Source organism: Tachypleus tridentatus, chromosome 1, assembly GCF_004210375.1.
Source record: "Tachypleus tridentatus isolate NWPU-2018 chromosome 1, ASM421037v1, whole genome shotgun sequence".
Lineage (NCBI taxonomy): Eukaryota > Metazoa > Arthropoda > Merostomata > Xiphosura > Limulidae > Tachypleus > Tachypleus tridentatus.
The window spans coordinates 105278215-105295581 of NC_134825.1; the positions used below are offsets into that span (position 1 = coordinate 105278215).

General features: G+C 33.9%; 1 protein-coding gene across 1 annotated transcript in view; it reads left to right on the plus strand.

Annotated features, from left to right (window-relative positions):
* The window catches only part of LOC143257439 (rho GTPase-activating protein 32-like), a 28768-nt gene extending 12051 nt beyond the window's left edge, over positions 1-16717 (plus strand). Inside the window, exons 3-5 of the mRNA XM_076516134.1 lie at positions 6632-6726; positions 13568-13652; positions 14571-16717. Coding sequence (XP_076372249.1) covers positions 6632-6726; positions 13568-13652; positions 14571-14891 — 501 coding nt within the window. The 3' untranslated portion in view covers positions 14892-16717. The remainder of the gene's footprint in view (positions 1-6631; positions 6727-13567; positions 13653-14570) is intronic.
* The last annotated feature ends 650 nt before the right edge of the window (positions 16718-17367 follow it).

Sequence of the window (17367 nt, forward strand, 5' to 3'; positions counted from 1 at the left end):
TATTTGTTTACAGCCAATAGCTGACACATTAAGTATATCTTCTATTTTGTAAGTTTCCAGTCTAAGAACTAGCATGGTTATTTGGTTACAGCCAATAGCTGACACATTAAGTATATTTTCTATTTTGTACGTTTCCAGTCTAAGAACTAACATGGTTATTTGGTTATAGCCGATAGCTGACACATTAAGTATATCTTCCATTTTGTAAGTTTCCTGTCTAAGAACTAACATGGTTATTTGGTTTCAGCCAATAGCTGACAGGTGAACTTCTATTTTCTACAGTTACTTCGTGCTCTACTTGGTTACTTGTAGAGGTTCTGATTTTCACCTTACCCTGTTGACTGTGACCTCGGTAAGCCTCACCTTCACTAGAGCTACTTTAGAGATATAAAACAGATAAAAATTCCAGCAAGTTTGATTTCTCTTTCTTTATTTAAAATCGTTAATATGCAACGCACTCCAGCTTCAACATAAATTTAAAGTGTTAAATGTTAATGGTTGTTGTGGAAACAGTACGGGTCAAATCAACAAAGTTTGTTTAACGTGTTAAATGTTAATGGTTGTTGTTAAAACAGTACGGGTCAAATCAACAAAGTTTGTTTAACGTGTTAAATGTTAATGGTTGTTGTTAAAACAGTACGGGTCAAATCAACAAAGTTTGTTTAACGTGCTAAATGTTAATGTTTGTTGTGGAAACAGTACAGTTCAAATCAACAAAGTTTGTTTAACGTGTTAAATGTTAATGGTTGTTGAAACAGTACGGGTGAAATCAACAAAGTTTGTTTGACATGTTAAATGTTAATGGTTGCTGTGGAAACAGTACAGGTCAAATCAACAAAGTTTGTTAAAGGTGTTAAATATTAATGGTTGTTGTGAAAGCAGTACGGGTCAAACCAACAAAGTTTGTTTAACGTGTTAAATGTTAATGGTTGTTGTGGAAACAGCACGGGTCAAACCAACAAAGTTTGTTTAACGTGTTAAATGTTAATGGTTGTTGTGGAAAGAGTACAGGTCAAACCAACTAAGTTTGTTTAACGTGTTAAATGTTAATGGTTGTTGTGGAAACAGTACTCGTCAAATCAACAAAGTTTGTTTAACGTGTTAAATGTTAATGGTTGTTGTGGAAACAGTACAGGTCAAACCAACAAAGTTTGTTTAACGTGTTGAATGTTAATGGTTGTTGTGGAAACAGTACGGCTCAAACCAACAAAGTTTGTTTAACGTGTTAAATGTTAATGGTTGTTGTGGAAACAGTACAGGTCAAACCAACAAAGTTTGTTTAACGTGTTAAATGTTAATGGTTGTTGTGGAAACAGTACTGGTCAAACCAACAAAGTTTGATTTTATTAATTCTGTTTTCTTCCTGTTCTATGTAGCACCTCTCTTCTATCACTGACTGATATTATATGTTGACTGTTATTGACGCTTTATGGGAGTTTATGTTGACTGTTATTGACGGTTTATAGGAGTCTGTGTTGACTGTTATTGATGGTTTATAGGAGTCTATGCTGACTGTTATTAACGTAGCACCTCTCTTCTATCATTGACTGATATTATATGTTGACTCTTATTGACGCTTTATAGGAGTCTATGTTGACTGTTATTGACGGTTTATAGGAGTCTATGTTGACTCATATTGACGGTTTATAGGGGTCTATGTTGACTCTTATTGACAGTTTATAGGGGCCTATGTTGACTCTTATTGACAGTTTATAGGGGTCTATGTTGACTCTTATTGACAGTTTATAGGGGTCTATGTTGACTGTTATTGACGGTTTATAGGGGTCTATGTTAACTGTTATTGACGGTTCATAGGTGTCTATGTTAACTGTTATTGACGGTTCATAGGTGTCTATGTTGATTGTTCTTGACGGTTTATAGGTGTCTATGTTGACTGTTATTGACGGTTTATAGGGGTCTATGTTGACTCATATTGACAGTTTATAGGGGTCTATGTTGACTGTTATTGACGGTTTATAGGGGTCTATGTTATTATGAACAACGTCTCATCCGTTGCTATAAAACTGTTTGTGACAAACATCACTAGTTTGTTGTTTTTAATTAAAAGCTGTCCTGAAGATATTACCAGTTTTAAGGAGACTGGAGAAATTTTGTCATATGCGACCAATAAAAAAAATAATGAGATTTTTGTGTTTTATGGTAACTTACTTATAACTTATGACGTAGAAGTAATGTGGTTACCATGACAAGTTTGTGAGCTATCTCCTGATGTGTGAGATATCCTTTCGGGTTTTTATGAGGATGAGAATATTGTATTATGTGGTGGAACTTATTATTTATTAACCTCTCGTGTTGATGTGCACGTTGAACATGTAGTCTTATGCAGTGGCAGGTGTTTGAAAGAACACGAACGAAACGAACCATTGTAAGGGTTATGTGCGGCCAAGCGTACCATCAGTAAACATCGTGACTACTGACCCGAGACAGTTGCAAGATTATACGAAAGATTAGGGTCAAAACACAGCTTCGTACCGCGTCTACAGAGTAACCCGGAAGTTATGTAAATGGCACTTCTATCACAGTTTGTGTTACAGTTGTTCACTAATAATACTGTGGAGTTATACAAATAACACATATTACAGTTTGTGTTACAGTTCTTAAATAATAATACTGTTGAAGTGATACAAATAACATCTTTATCACAGGTTGTGTTACAGTTGTTAACTAATAACACTGTAGAAGTGATACAAATAACATCTCTGTCACAGGTTGTGTTACAGTTGTTAACTAATAAAACTGTAGAAGTGATACAAATAACACCTCTATCACAGGTTGTGTTATAGTTGTTAACTAATAACACTGTAGAAGTGATACAAATAACATCTCCATCACAGGTTGTGTTAAAGTTGTAAACTGATAATACTGTAGAAGTGATACAAATAACACCTCCATCACAGGTTGTGTTAAAGTTTTTAACTAATAACACTGTAGAAGTGATACAAATAACATCTCTATCACAAGTTGTGTTACAGTTGTTAACTAATAACACTGTAGAAGTGATACCAGTAACTCCTCTATCACAGGTTGTGTTAAACTTATCTAATAATACTGTAGAAGTGATACCAATAACACCTCCCTCATAGGTTGTGTTACAGTTGTTAACTAATAATACTGTAGAAGTGATACCAGTAACACCTCCATCATAGGTTGTGTTACACTTATCTAATAATACTGTAGAAGTGATACCAGTAACACCTCCATCATAGGTTGTGTTACACTTATCTAATAATACTGTAGAAGTGATACCAATAACACCTCCATCATAGGTTGTGTTACAGTTGTTAACTAATAACACTGTAGAAGTGATACAAATAACTCCTCTATCACAGGTTGTGTTAAACTTATCTAATAATACTGTAGAAGTGATACCAATAACACCTCCCTCATAGGTTGTGTTACAATTGTTAACTAATAATACTGTAGAAGTGATACAAATAACATTTCCATCACAGGTTGTGTTACAGTTGTTAACTAATAATACTGTAGAAGTGATACAAATAACATTTCCATCACAGGTTGTGTTAAACTTATCTAATAATACTGTAGAAGTGATACCAATAACATCTCCCTCATAGGTTGTGTTACAATTGTTAACTAATAATACTGTAGAAGTGATACAAATAACATTTCCATCACAGGTTGTGTTACAGTTGTTAACTAATAATACTGTAGAAGTGATACAAATAACATTTCCATCACAGGTTGTGTTACAGTTGTTTACTAATAATACTGTAGAAGTGATACAAATAACATTTCCATCACAGGTTGTGTTACAGTTGTTAACTAATAATACTGTAGAAGTGATACAAATAACATTTCCATCACAGGTTGTGTTACAGTTGTTAACTAATAATACTGTAGAAGTGATACCAGTAACACCTCCATCATAGGTTGTGTTACACTTATCTAATAATACTGTAGAAGTGATACCAGTAACACCTCCATCATAGGTTGTGTTACACTTATCTAATAATACTGTAGAAGTGATACCAGTAACACCTCCATCATAGGTTGTGTTACACTTATCTAATAATACTGTAGAAGTGATACCAGTAACACCTCCATCATAGGTTGTGTTACACTTATCTAATAATACTGTAGAAGTGATACCAATAACACCTCCATCATAGGTTGTGTTACACTTATCTAATAATACTGTAGAAGTGATACCAATAACACCTCCATCATAGGTTGTGTTACAGTTGTTAACTAATAACACTGTAGAAGTGATACCAATAACTCCTCTATCACAGGTTGTGTTACAGTTGTTAACTAATTATACTGTAGAAGTGATACAAATAACATTTCCATCACAGGTTGTGTTACAGTTGTTAACTAATAATACTGTAGAAGTGATACCAGTAACACCTCCATCATAGGTTGTGTTACACTTATTTAATAATACTGTAGAAGTGATACCAGTAACACCTCCATCATAGGTTGTGTTACACTTATCTAATAATACTGTAGAAGTGATACCAGTAACACCTCCATCATAGGTTGTGTTACACTTATCTAATAATACTGTAGAAGTGATACCAGTAACACCTCCATCATAGGTTGTGTTACACTTATCTAATAATACTGTAGAAGTGATACCAATAACACCTCCATTATAGGCTGTGTTACAGTTGTTAACTAATAATACTGTAGAAGTGATACCAATAACATCTCCATCATAGGTTGTGTTACACTTATCTAATAATATTGTAGAAGTGATACCAATAACACCTCTTTCATAGATTGTGTTACAGTTGTTAACTAATAATACTGTAGAAGTGATACAAATAACATTTCCATCACAGGTTGTGTTACAGTTGTTAACTAATAATACTGTAGAAGTGATACCAGTAACACCTCCATCATAGGTTGTGTTACACTTATCTAATAATACTGTAGAAGTGATACCAGTAACACCTCCATCATAGGTTGTGTTACACTTATCTAATAATATTGTAGAAGTGATACCAATAACACCTCCCTCATAGATTGTGTTACAGTTGTTAACTAATAATACTGTAGAAGTGATACAAATAACATTTCCATCACAGGTTGTGTTACAGTTGTTAACTGATAATACTGTAGAAGTGATACCAGTAACACCTCCATCATAGGTTGTGTTACATTTATCTCATAATACTGTAGAAGTGATACCAGTAACACCTCCATCATAGGTTGTGTTACACTTATCTAATAATACTGTAGAAGTGATACCAGTAACACCTCCATCATAGGTTGTGTTACACTTATCTAATAATACTGTAGAAGTGATACCAGTAACACCTCCATCATAGGTTGTGTTACACTTATCTAATAATACTGTAGAAGTGATACCAATAACACCTCCATCACAGGTTGTGTAACACTTATCTAGTAATACTGTAAAAGTGATACCAGTAATACCTCCATCACAGGTTGTGTTACACTTATCTAATAATATTCTCCAGGAGTTGTGAGTTTCTATTTGTGTAAAATGTTTGTTATGCAGTCACATCGTAGGTGTTTAAATATAGTGACGGTTTCGTAGTATATGTGTGTGATTATGTATATTGCTTTTGTTCCCTGTTATTACTGTGTATTCTGTTGAGATACACACATTGGGATAATATTCTGTTACAGGTATATATTTTGAAATATATTGTTTTAGCTTCCAGGCGCTTCTGTATTCTATTGTAATTAATGTATATCAGTCAGACGGTAGCACTACATATGTAGGGGTGGTTCGGATTGTTCATCCAAATGATGTTTTAAATATCTTCTCAATAGGTTATCAGAACTTTACAATATTATACCGTGTTTCCTTCTGTAACAATATCTATGTAGTTACTGAATAACAAGTTCTCGTAATATCTGTAAATATCAGAGCATAAAAAGGCTGACGAAGAAGGTCGAAACGTTGTTCGCTCCTCTACGTAAAAAAATTTTCTCAACTGAAACGAGCCGTTCTTACATATATATTTCACTACAAGTGGGTTTTCTCGACATCATCAATATAGTAGATAAACAATAAATATTACAGTTTGAACCTGACTGTGTTTAGAACTTGGTTATAAATACAGCCTTATTGTGTCTATTGTAACACTGTATTAAATAGAACAAGAATAGAAAAAACTTTTCACAAAAGGAAGTAAATATATGGACAGTTAATATCAGCCATTAAAAAGAAACAATGTAAACAAGATGGTAGAGATGGCGCTTGTATCATCCTTATATTATAACACGGTAAGAATGTATATAAGTGTTTAATCACGATTATGTTCACACCACACTGTAATGAACAAGGTAAAACTGTTTTTTTCCATGAATATAGATTGTCAACCATTAAATAAATAATTTACCTTGTTTCTCCCTCCCCCCAAAATATCGATACCACAGGTTCAGTGAACCTCTTTGTTTCTTTAATCTATACAGATTTCTTTAAAGAACCTACAATTTCGCTCTGTTCGAACTGATATATTTTTGTTTTTGAAATAAGAGATTTCGTTTAAGTTTAGGCTTATAAAGATATAATTTGTTTTTTTAAGGAAAAACTCAATTTATCCTTTGCTGTATATTTTTGTTTGTTGTATATAAATGTGTTTTAAAGCAAAACCATCATTTTTATCTTCAGGGTGGAATGTGCTCTGTGTCTGACACCATGGAAAATTTGAAGATTGTGGGAAGTAGCCCTCTACCGTCAAGGTCGAGAATTAAGCATCTTAAAAGGTAAATTTGCGGTTCTGTCCTGTGCAGGTTAGAAGATTCACCATATAGAGTAAACAAACTTCAACTCGTTATAGAAGCTTGGAACTGTTATTTCTGTTTTACATTTCAAAGAAATAAATTGTAATAAGATTATGTTGTAAGATTGAAGAGAGATCCAAGGTTTGTTTTAATAAGACAATGAGATTACAGAGGTATTCAGGGTTTTATTTAATACGACAGTTGTAAGATTATGAAAATTTGACTTCTAACCTATTTATTAGGATTAAATAAAGACACTGGTGTTTTCTTTCTAGTAAATATAATTCAAGAGTTTTAATCACTGTTTTATTATCGTAAACGTTAAAACGCCCTAATAACGTCACAAATCAACAAGTTGTGTTACGGTGGCGCTGTCGTCTGTAATTAGCTCCACATAATGACTCGTTACGCGTAGAAAATAAAGAATGCAAGTACGTGTTTCAGCCTACAAGAAACTGGAGTTTAGAAATTATTTGGTGTAACCAGTTGAACATAGTCTAACGTAGAACGGGACTGTTACCAGATATTACCAATGCCTTTAGGGTAAACCTGTTTATTTTTAAATATCTGTTTTCAATGAACTAGTTGGTATGTTTTTTTATTAGGTATTTTTTATCTTTTTATTTTGATGTGCGAAGTTGTAAGAATGTAAGTCAACACTAAATCGTGCACTAATGACACTTGGCTTCTGCTAACAGTGTCGTGTCTCAAAATGTATACTTCTCTTATGTGTTAATTTACTGAAGTTCTGTCTTAAGCCTCGTTTCTCTGATATCATTGATGTTAAGCAGTAAAGAAATGTGTAAACTTAAATGTGATGTATATATAAAAAAGAACTATTAATTATAAATATTGCTTGAGGAAGTTTTAAAGTACGTTGTGGTTAATGTGTTCAACATTAGTTTGTTACGTATGATTTCATTCACTATTTTATAATGAACGTTCACTACATCTCTGCTGTTCTAGTATAGTGATGTCTTTCCTGTTCTGGCACCATCAACGTTTGCTACATCTCTGTTGTTCTGGTATAGGGATGTGTTTCCTATTCTGGTACCATGAACGTTCGCTACATCTCTGTTGTTCTGGTATAGGTATGTGTTTCCTGTTCTGGTACCACGAACATTTGCTACATCTCTGTTGTTCTAGTATAGTGATGTCTTTCCTGTTCTGGTAACATGAACGTTCGCTACATCTCTGTTGTTCTAGTATAGGGATGTCTTTCCTGTTCTGGCACCATGAATGTTCGCTACATCTCTGTTCTTCTTGATATTTGTGGTACTATCTTTATTTAGTATTTTTCTAAAATGTTATCTTTTCAAACACAAATTTCGTAACTTAAAAATATTTATTATTTTTTATTTTCTCTTTTGTTTTGTTTAGGCTTAGTTTTTATGTTTACATCAAGGTGTGTTTTGTTTAGGCTTAGTTTTCATGTTTACATCAAGGTGTGTTTTGTTTAGGCTTAGTTTTCATGTTTACATCAAGGTATGTTTTGTTTAGGCTTAGTTTTCATGTTTACATCAAGGTGTGTTTTGTTTAGGCTTAGTTTTTATATTTACATCAAGGTGCGTTTTGTTTAGGCTTAGTTTTTATATTTACATCAAGGTGTGTTTTGTTTAGGCTTAGTTTTTATATTTACATCAAGGTGATTCAACAGTTTTGTGTCAATTATTAGTTTACTTCTCTCAATGGTTACAAATATTTTGAACGAGGTATAAAAGTACCACTTATTTGACCACTAGGTGGCTTTTTGTTAGTTTTTTTGATGAAATAATCAGAGCTGAGTGAAACGTTATTATCGCTTTGAATGGATCTGATTCTTTCTTATCTTCGAAATAGATGTCGCTTCGTATGAAGTTCAATAACGATAGTTCTCAATATTCTTAGGAAAGGGAACATCTTAAGTACATATGTTCTTTCACTGGTTTCCCCATCCATATCTAAAACCTAAAATAAGTATTTCGAGGAGAATGTTGGGGTTGTCGACTGTTTTTAAAATATAACAAACTTATTATTAATGTAGCCCTTCTTGGCCCTGATAACCGGTTAAGGCGCTTAAATCCCCTTCACACCAAACATGCTCGCCATTACAGTCGTGGGGGCGTTATAATGTTATGGTCAATCCCACTATTCGTTGGTAAAAGAGTAGCCCAAGAGTTGGCAGTGGGTGTTGATGACTACCTGCTTTCTCTGTAGTCTTACACTGCTAAATTGGGGACGGCTAGCGCAGATAGCCCTCGTGTAGCTTTGCGCGAAATTTAAAACAAACAAACAAACATTCTTAATGATTCAGTGTTCTATTGTATCTCTATACTAACTGTTACATTTGTAGACAGCTCTGTATTTTATACGTTAATACACAGAAGATATTAAACTAAATACTGTGTAATATGTCCGTATTACTTCAGCTACACTTCAGTTCAACTGTGCTATGTATACTTAAAGTCCTTTAGTGGACATCAGGAAGATTGATTTTTATATATATATATGCAAAGTCTCTCATATCAATAAGTAAAGATAATATCTCGGGTCAGCGAGTGGCTCGTGAGGTCTGCGCGTGTAACAAGATTGTAAGAAGAATAAAATGGACGACTTTCCTGTTTAACGAACGTCCTTCGAATGTGCAATCACCAGCTTGAAGTATATATGGTACAACTCATGTCCATTAAATATTCAAAACAGTCAGTGGGTCGAATAAAATTTGGTCGTGTAACATCCACAATCATCTTTCAAGAAACAGGAACTATTCTTGGTAAAACAAAAGATGATGTACGATGTAACCATAAGAAACGTATAATTACTTTTAATCTGTAGACATTTCTTTAGACTCTCTGGAGGGCTGGAACAAACCAAACAAGACTGATTAACCTAGATGGGCTTTGTTAATGACCTATAATGGAAGATTTTTTTACGTGTGGAGTTAGGTTTAATTAACCATCTAGATATTTACTGTTACATACAGTTAACCATCAAGATATTTACTGTTGTTGTGTACAGTTAACCATCTAGATATTTACTGTTGTTGTGTACAGTTAACCATCTAGATATTTACTCTTGTTGTATACAGTTAACCATCTAGATATTTACTCTTGTTGTATACAGTTAACCATCTAGATATTTACTGTTATATACAGTTAAGCTTCTAGATATTAACTGTTGTTATATACAGTTAACCATCTAGATATTTACTGTTGTTGTATACAGTTAACCATCTAGATATTTACTGTTGTTGTATACAGTTAACCATCTAGATATTTACTGTTGTTGTATACAGTTAACCATCTAGATATTTACTGTTGTTGTATACAGTTAACCATCTAGATATTTACTGTTGTTGTGTACAGTTAACCATCTAGATATTTACTGTTGTTATGTACAGTTAACCATCTAGATATTTACTCTTGTTGTATACAGTTAACCATCTAGATATTTACTGTTATATACAGTTAACCATCTAGATATTAACTGTTGCTATATACAGTTAACCATCTAGATATTTACTGTTGTTGTGTACAGCTAACCATCTAGATGTTTACTGTTGTTGTGTACAGTTAACCATCTAGATGTTTACTCTTGTTGTGTACAGTTAACCATCTAGATGTTTACTCTTGTTGTGTACAGTTAACCATCTAGATGTTTACTCTTGTTGTGTACAGTTAACCATCTAGATGTTTACTCTTGTTGTGTACAGTTAACCATCTAGATGTTTACTCTTGTTGTGTACAGTTAACCATTTAGATGTTTACTCTTGTTGTGTACAGTTAACCATTTAGATGTTTACTCTTGTTGTGTACAGTTAACCATCTAGATGTTTACTCTTGTTGTGTACAGTTAACCATCTAGATATTTACTCTTGTTGTATACAGTTAGCCATCTAGATATTTACTCTTGTTGTATACAGTTAGCCATCTAGATATTTACTCTTGTTGTATACAGTTAGCCATCTAGATATTTACTCTTGTTGTATACAGTTAGCCATCTAGATATTTACTCTTGTTGTATACAGTTAGCCATCTAGATATTTACTGTTGTTGTATACAGTTAACCGTCTAGATATTTACTGTTGTTGTGTACAGTTAACCATCTAGATATTTACTGTTGTGTACAGTTAAGCATCAGATATTTACTGTTGTTGTATACAGTTAACCATCCAGATATTTACTGTTGTTGTATACAGTTAACCATCTAGATATTTACTCTTGTTATATACAGTTAACCATGAAGATATTTACTCTTGTTGTATACAGTTAAGCTTTTAGATATTTACTCTTGTTGTATACAGTTAAGCTTCTAGATATTAACTGTTGTTGTATACAGTTAAGCTTCTAGATATTAACTGTTGTTATATACAGTTGTTGTTGTTGTTTTCAATTGAGCACAAAGCTATGCAATGGGCTATCTGTGCTCTGCCGACCACGTGTATCGAAACCCGGGTTTTAGCGTTGTGACTCTGCAGACATACCACTGAGCCACTGGGGGGCGTTATATACAGTTAACCATCTAGATATTTACTGTTGTTGTATACAGTTAACCGTCTAGATATTAACTAGATATTTAACCATCTAGTTAACCAAACTGTACTTTGGTTAACAGTGTACAGTTAACCATCTAGATATCTGTTGTTGTATACAGTTAACCATCTAGATATTTACTGTTGTTGTATACAGTTAACCATCTAGATATTTACTGTTATATACAGTTAACCATGAAGATATTTACTCTTGTTGTATACAGTTAAGCTTTTAGATATTTACTCTTGTTGTATACAGTTAAGCTTTTAGATATTTACCCTTGTTGTATACAGTTACGCTTCTAGATATTAACTGTTGTTATGTACAGTTGTTGTTTTAAATTGAGCACAAAGCTACGCAATGGGCTATCTGTGCTCTGCCGACCACGTGTATCGAAACCCGGGTTTTAGCGTTGTGACTCCGCAGACATACCACTGAGCCACTGAGGGGCGTTATATACAGTTAACCATCTAGATATTTACTCTTGTTGTATACAGTTAACCAACACTGTTCAGTGTTGTAAATATAGTCACATTGTGTGGTACACTGTTCAGTGTTGTAAATATAGTCACATTGTGTGGTACACTGTTCAGTGTTGTAAATATAGTCACATTGTGTGGTACACTGTTCAGTGTTGTAAATATAGTCACATTGTGTGGTACACTGTTCAGTGTTGTAAATATAGTCACATTGTGTGGTACACTGTTCAGTGTTGTAAGTATAGTCACATTGTGTGGTACACTGTTCAGTGTTGTAAATATAGTCACATTGTGTGGTCCACTGTTCAGTGTTGTAAATATAGTCACATTGTGTGGTCCACTGTTCAGTGTTGTAAATATAGTCACATTGTTTGGTACACTGTTCAGTGTTGTAAATATAGTCACATTGTTTGGTACACTGTTCAGTGTTGTAAATATAGTCACATTGGTTGGTACACTGTTCAGTGTTGTAAATACAGTCACATTGTTTAGTACACTGTCCAGTGTGGTAACCTTGGCCATGTGAAATCAAATGCCAACTCGCCATTCTAAGTATAAATAAACATTTATTTTGGTTAAAATTTTACTTGTAACAGAGTTGTTTAAACATGACATACAACTGTTTTGTATTTCTTGTGTAGAATCATTTTTATGCAGGAAGTATGATGTGTTATATGTTAATTACACAAATTATATACTCACTACCAGTATTTATAGTGCTAGAAAACAACTTGTACATGTTAATATCACACAGGGAACACGTTTTGATTATCATACTACGTCAGCTATTCAATATTCATTTACAGTTATTACCAAAACACACTAGCATATAAATCTTATACTTAATAAATTAGAAAAAAATACTATGTACAGTCTTCAAACATAGATCAACTTAAATATATTAAACTAAAAGGTAATGATGGTCACACTTATCACCTGTCTACATTCAACTACACTTTATGTTATTTATACTAAATAAGAAGGTGATGACAGTCACACTTATCACCTGTCTACATTCAACTACACTTTATGTTATTCATACTAAACAAGAAGGTGATGACAGTCACACTTATCACATGTCTACATTCAACTACACTTTATGTTACTTATATTAAACTGACCACAGTCACAGTTATCACCTGTCTACACTCAACTACACTTTATGTTATTCATACTAAACTGACCACAGTCACAGTTGCCATCTGTCTACACTCAATTACACTTTGTTATTCATACTAAACTGACCACAGTCATAGTTATCATCTGTCTACACTCAACTACACTTTGTTATTCATACTAAAATGACCACAGTCACAGTTATCACCTGTCTACACTCAACTACACTTTATGTTATTCATGCTAAACTAGAAGATGATGACGGTCACAGTTAGTGACCTTTCAGTTGGATAAATTTTAGATACAACTCTATTCATTCAGATTTCTGGATAATCTGAAATATTTTATTAATTCCAGTCTGTATGTTCATAGTATTTTAAGGTCTTTGGCGTTTTTTGACTATTGATTACGTTTAACACTTGTAGAATATGTTTACAAAATCTAACCTATATAGAACTCACTTATGAAACCTATATAAAAGCCAGCGTATGTCTCGAAGTATGAGAAGTAATTAAAGCCTAAATGCATTTATCTACATAGGATAGCTCGATTTCTTTCTGCTCATTACGATTTTAGTTTAATTTACTGAGCTTTGATTTGTTCTACTACATTTTTCTGCTTCTTTGTCGGTTTATTATTAATAATAGTGACGTATTCTGACATTAACAATCATGACATTTCTGATATAATCATACGAGTTTACCTGTCTTCTTCTAGGAACACCGATGGTGTGAGTCGTTTCCCTAAACTTGATCAGTGCGCACACTTCCACTATGAAAACATAGAGATTGGACAAATCACAGTAAGAACTATTTGTTATTGAGTAGGAACTAATGTTACAGTTAAAAATGGGTTAAGTGTCGTGTAGTGACTAGCACGTGTTCAGTAAGAACTAGTGTTACAGTTAGTTAATTATTGTTTAACTTTACTATGATAACATACTTTAAACATCGTGTGCAACATGTGATGTTAGTTTTGTTCCTTCATATATGTATTGGGCCCAAGGTACACACCTGTAATCACAATAGTTGTTACTCGGATGATTATTAGTACTAGCATGAGCCTTGGTGAGAGGTTAAAAGTTCCCCTTTATTAATCACAATAGCCCTTTTTACTGATGAAGCTTTATCATTCATCTCAATTGCTTCTGTAGCTATCGGAGGACGTATCTGAACAAAATTATTTTTCGGACGATCGTTCATAGTATTTGAACATGGGTGGCATTTAACTTTAAAGTTGGGGTATAAACACAGTTTCAAACATGGCACCTTCTAGATCAAAGATTCGGATTCGGAGATCCTGAAAGCCTGATCCAGGATTCCATTATGCCTGGGTGACTTCAGGAGCGTTTTATCCCATTTAGGCTACGCCATATAGATAATGACAAGTCCAAACAACCCTGAGTCTGTCTAGTCCCAAAAATGTGGGAAGAGTTACTGTACAAACAAGTATGTTCCTAAACAACGTGAACTAATATAGGATAAGTTAGGGCTAGAACTTTATTTAGAGTTACTGTACAAACAAGTATGTTCCTAAACAACGTGAACTAATATAGGATAAGTTAGGGCTAGAACTTTATTAAGAGTTACTGTACAAACAAATATGTTCCTAAACAACGCGAACTAATATAGGATAGGAAGTTAGGGCTAGCACTTTATTATTTTACTTCCAGTATGAGACTTATTTACATTTGTGCTGAGAGCTTCATTTGTGAAAACAGGCAAGGCTATGTGACAAGCGACCAAACAATAACAAGATGGTGCCACTATCGACAGACTCGCCAGACAAAGAAAACGAAGTAAGTCGGTTATGGTTTTACGTAGAGATCACGAGCAATGAAAAGACGTGGATGATACGACGGAACTACGAGAACTTCCGAATGCTAGACAAACAACTTCATCGGTGTGTTTACGACCGGAAGTTCAGCATTCTTCAAGAACTTCCGGTAGTTGAAAATATAATAGAAGACGAACTAACAGAAGAGGTGTGTATATTTTATTGTCATGAAATAGCAAGTGTTAGTTATGTGGTCACTTTATAAAGTAACGGGTGTTCAGTTATGTGGTCACTTTATTTAAGTAACGGGTGTTTAGTCATGTGGTCACTTTATAAACTAGCGGGTGTTCAGTTATGTGGTCATTTTACAAAGTCGATCACTAGGACAGAAAGGTTGTAAGTCGGTTTGTCGAACAGGAATTTGGCATTTTATCGTATTTAACCAGGCAACAGACATTTACAAAAGAAAATATAACAACCTGAAGACGGCAAACACATCGGGCAGAATGGCAGAGGACAGAAGGGGTGTTTGTTTTTATTGAAGTCCCTAGTAGGAAGACCACACTAGTATTTATAACTTAGGGTTGTCAGTGCTGTGGTCTGATCCACGTCATGTAACACTAATGTCGGTATGTCCTGACCACGAGGTTGTGAGGTTAAACTCAAACAGGTTATGAGGTTTAATGATGACTAAGTTATTAGAAGTATAATGTAATTAATTACTTGTTTATATGAACGTAAATATTTACATACAGAAACTGAGAGTTGTATCATATAAGACTGTTTTATTGAGTTGTTACACTTACATACTAAGGTATAGATTTTTATTGAAGGTAACAAAAAATCAGAGAAGGTTACACGTAACAAGAAATTAGATGTTTTATTAAAGGGTACACATAACAAGAAATTAGATGTTTTATTAAAGGGTACATATAACAAGGAATTAGATACGTTTTATTAAAGGGTACACATAACAAGAAATTAGGTGTTTTATTAAAGGGTACATATAACAAGGAATTAGATACGTTTTATTAAAGGGTACACATAACAAGGAAATACATGTTTTATTAAAGGGTACACCTAACAGAGAATTAGATATGTTATATTGAACCTCGACTGTGTTTTGTCAACACCTAATTTTTGTATTTGCTGTCATTGCTTATGTTGAACAAACATAAATTAGTGTGGACAAAGTATCCAACATGTGATGACTGAAGACTCTTCATTATGTCAGTGTTTCCTTCTGTTAACGTCTTGTGCGTAAGTGTTAATTAGTTCTAACTAGACACCACTTGGAAGTTTTGTTTATCTTCTGACAAAAAGTTGTCGCCTACTGTGAAGTTGAAAACATATACAATAAAAAGTGGGGAAGTCGAGTTACATTTATGTTTATAAGAAGACAAATGGTTCATCCACTTTCAGTAATTAATCTTACCAGTTCAAAGTGTAACTTGGCTACTTGTATTTTCAAAAGTGTCTGTACTCTACGAACTAGCGGTCAGTTAAAGTTGATAGAATTTTGAATATATATTCCACACATTGCTCTAGTCTAAATAAATGTTACACATGCTACAGTCTACCGTGCTGCATACGTTCTATTTAACTCTTGTAGCCTGGAAGGTACACGTGCTACAACATATTATATCCGCTGTGGTACGCATGCTACACAGTGACTGAAACTTTCATGATACAACGTTAAGAAACTTGAGTTCACCCATACACTCACTTCTTGATTAAATCGTGGAGAACGTTGTGTTTATTCGATGCAAAATTACACTAAATGTTGCGCCGTTTCCAAGATATGTTATTTTTCTGGTATGGTACGTTTCTTTACGATGAAATAACTGTTATTTAATGATCTTCAGGATATCTGTTTTAAGCCACAAAACGGACTCTCTGTCCACCAAAGAACTCGAACCCCTGTTTCTAGCATATTTACCGCAGACGTCCCGGGTTTATAAGAAATTGTGCGTTAGAAAATAAACAGAACCACGAGCCTGTGTTTTCCTTACACCAAAAAAAAAAAAGTTCTTGTTCTTACCAGTCGAAGTTGTTGTAAAGACCAACGTTTTAATTAACAGATAAAATTATGGTTCACTGAAACAGAGAACATTAGTTAAAAACAAACATCCCTGGAATATAGCGTAACGGTGGATAAGACATTCACGTAACCTTCTGATCAGTGAGAACGAAATAAGATAGCAGTAGTTTCACAAACGCACATTCACTTGTCAGAGTTGAGGTTTTACAATTAATACTTGGAGTGATTTAAATATACCGGGTTTCATTACTCAGGTACAATAGGTGTTCTGGTTTTACACTTTGAAGCCTTCATGTGCTGCAAAACCAGTGAACACTTATAGATCAAGTGCACTAAAACATGAAACCGAGTGTTCTGCAGATGTGACGACGCTGTCACTGATGGCCTCTTAAAACCGAATGATTCCCTTCAGCTGTTGTTTGACACGCTTTTTACCCTTGGCGAATGTAGAGTCTTCAAGGCCAGCTATGTAGATAAACACTTAGTCTCTCCATCTGGCGGAAAGTCTCCGTACTATCGTGCTTATATATTTAAACACTTTCCTTTGTTACATTTACTTTTCAAGTAGTATAAACGTCATTTTATAAAGAGCTGATCATTACTCTGTTTGTGCGAGAAGTAGTTCTATTGTTTGTCTCATGTTTATTTATCCAGAGAATACTGTTACAACCTAACACTATTCGCCTTTACACGTTTTGAA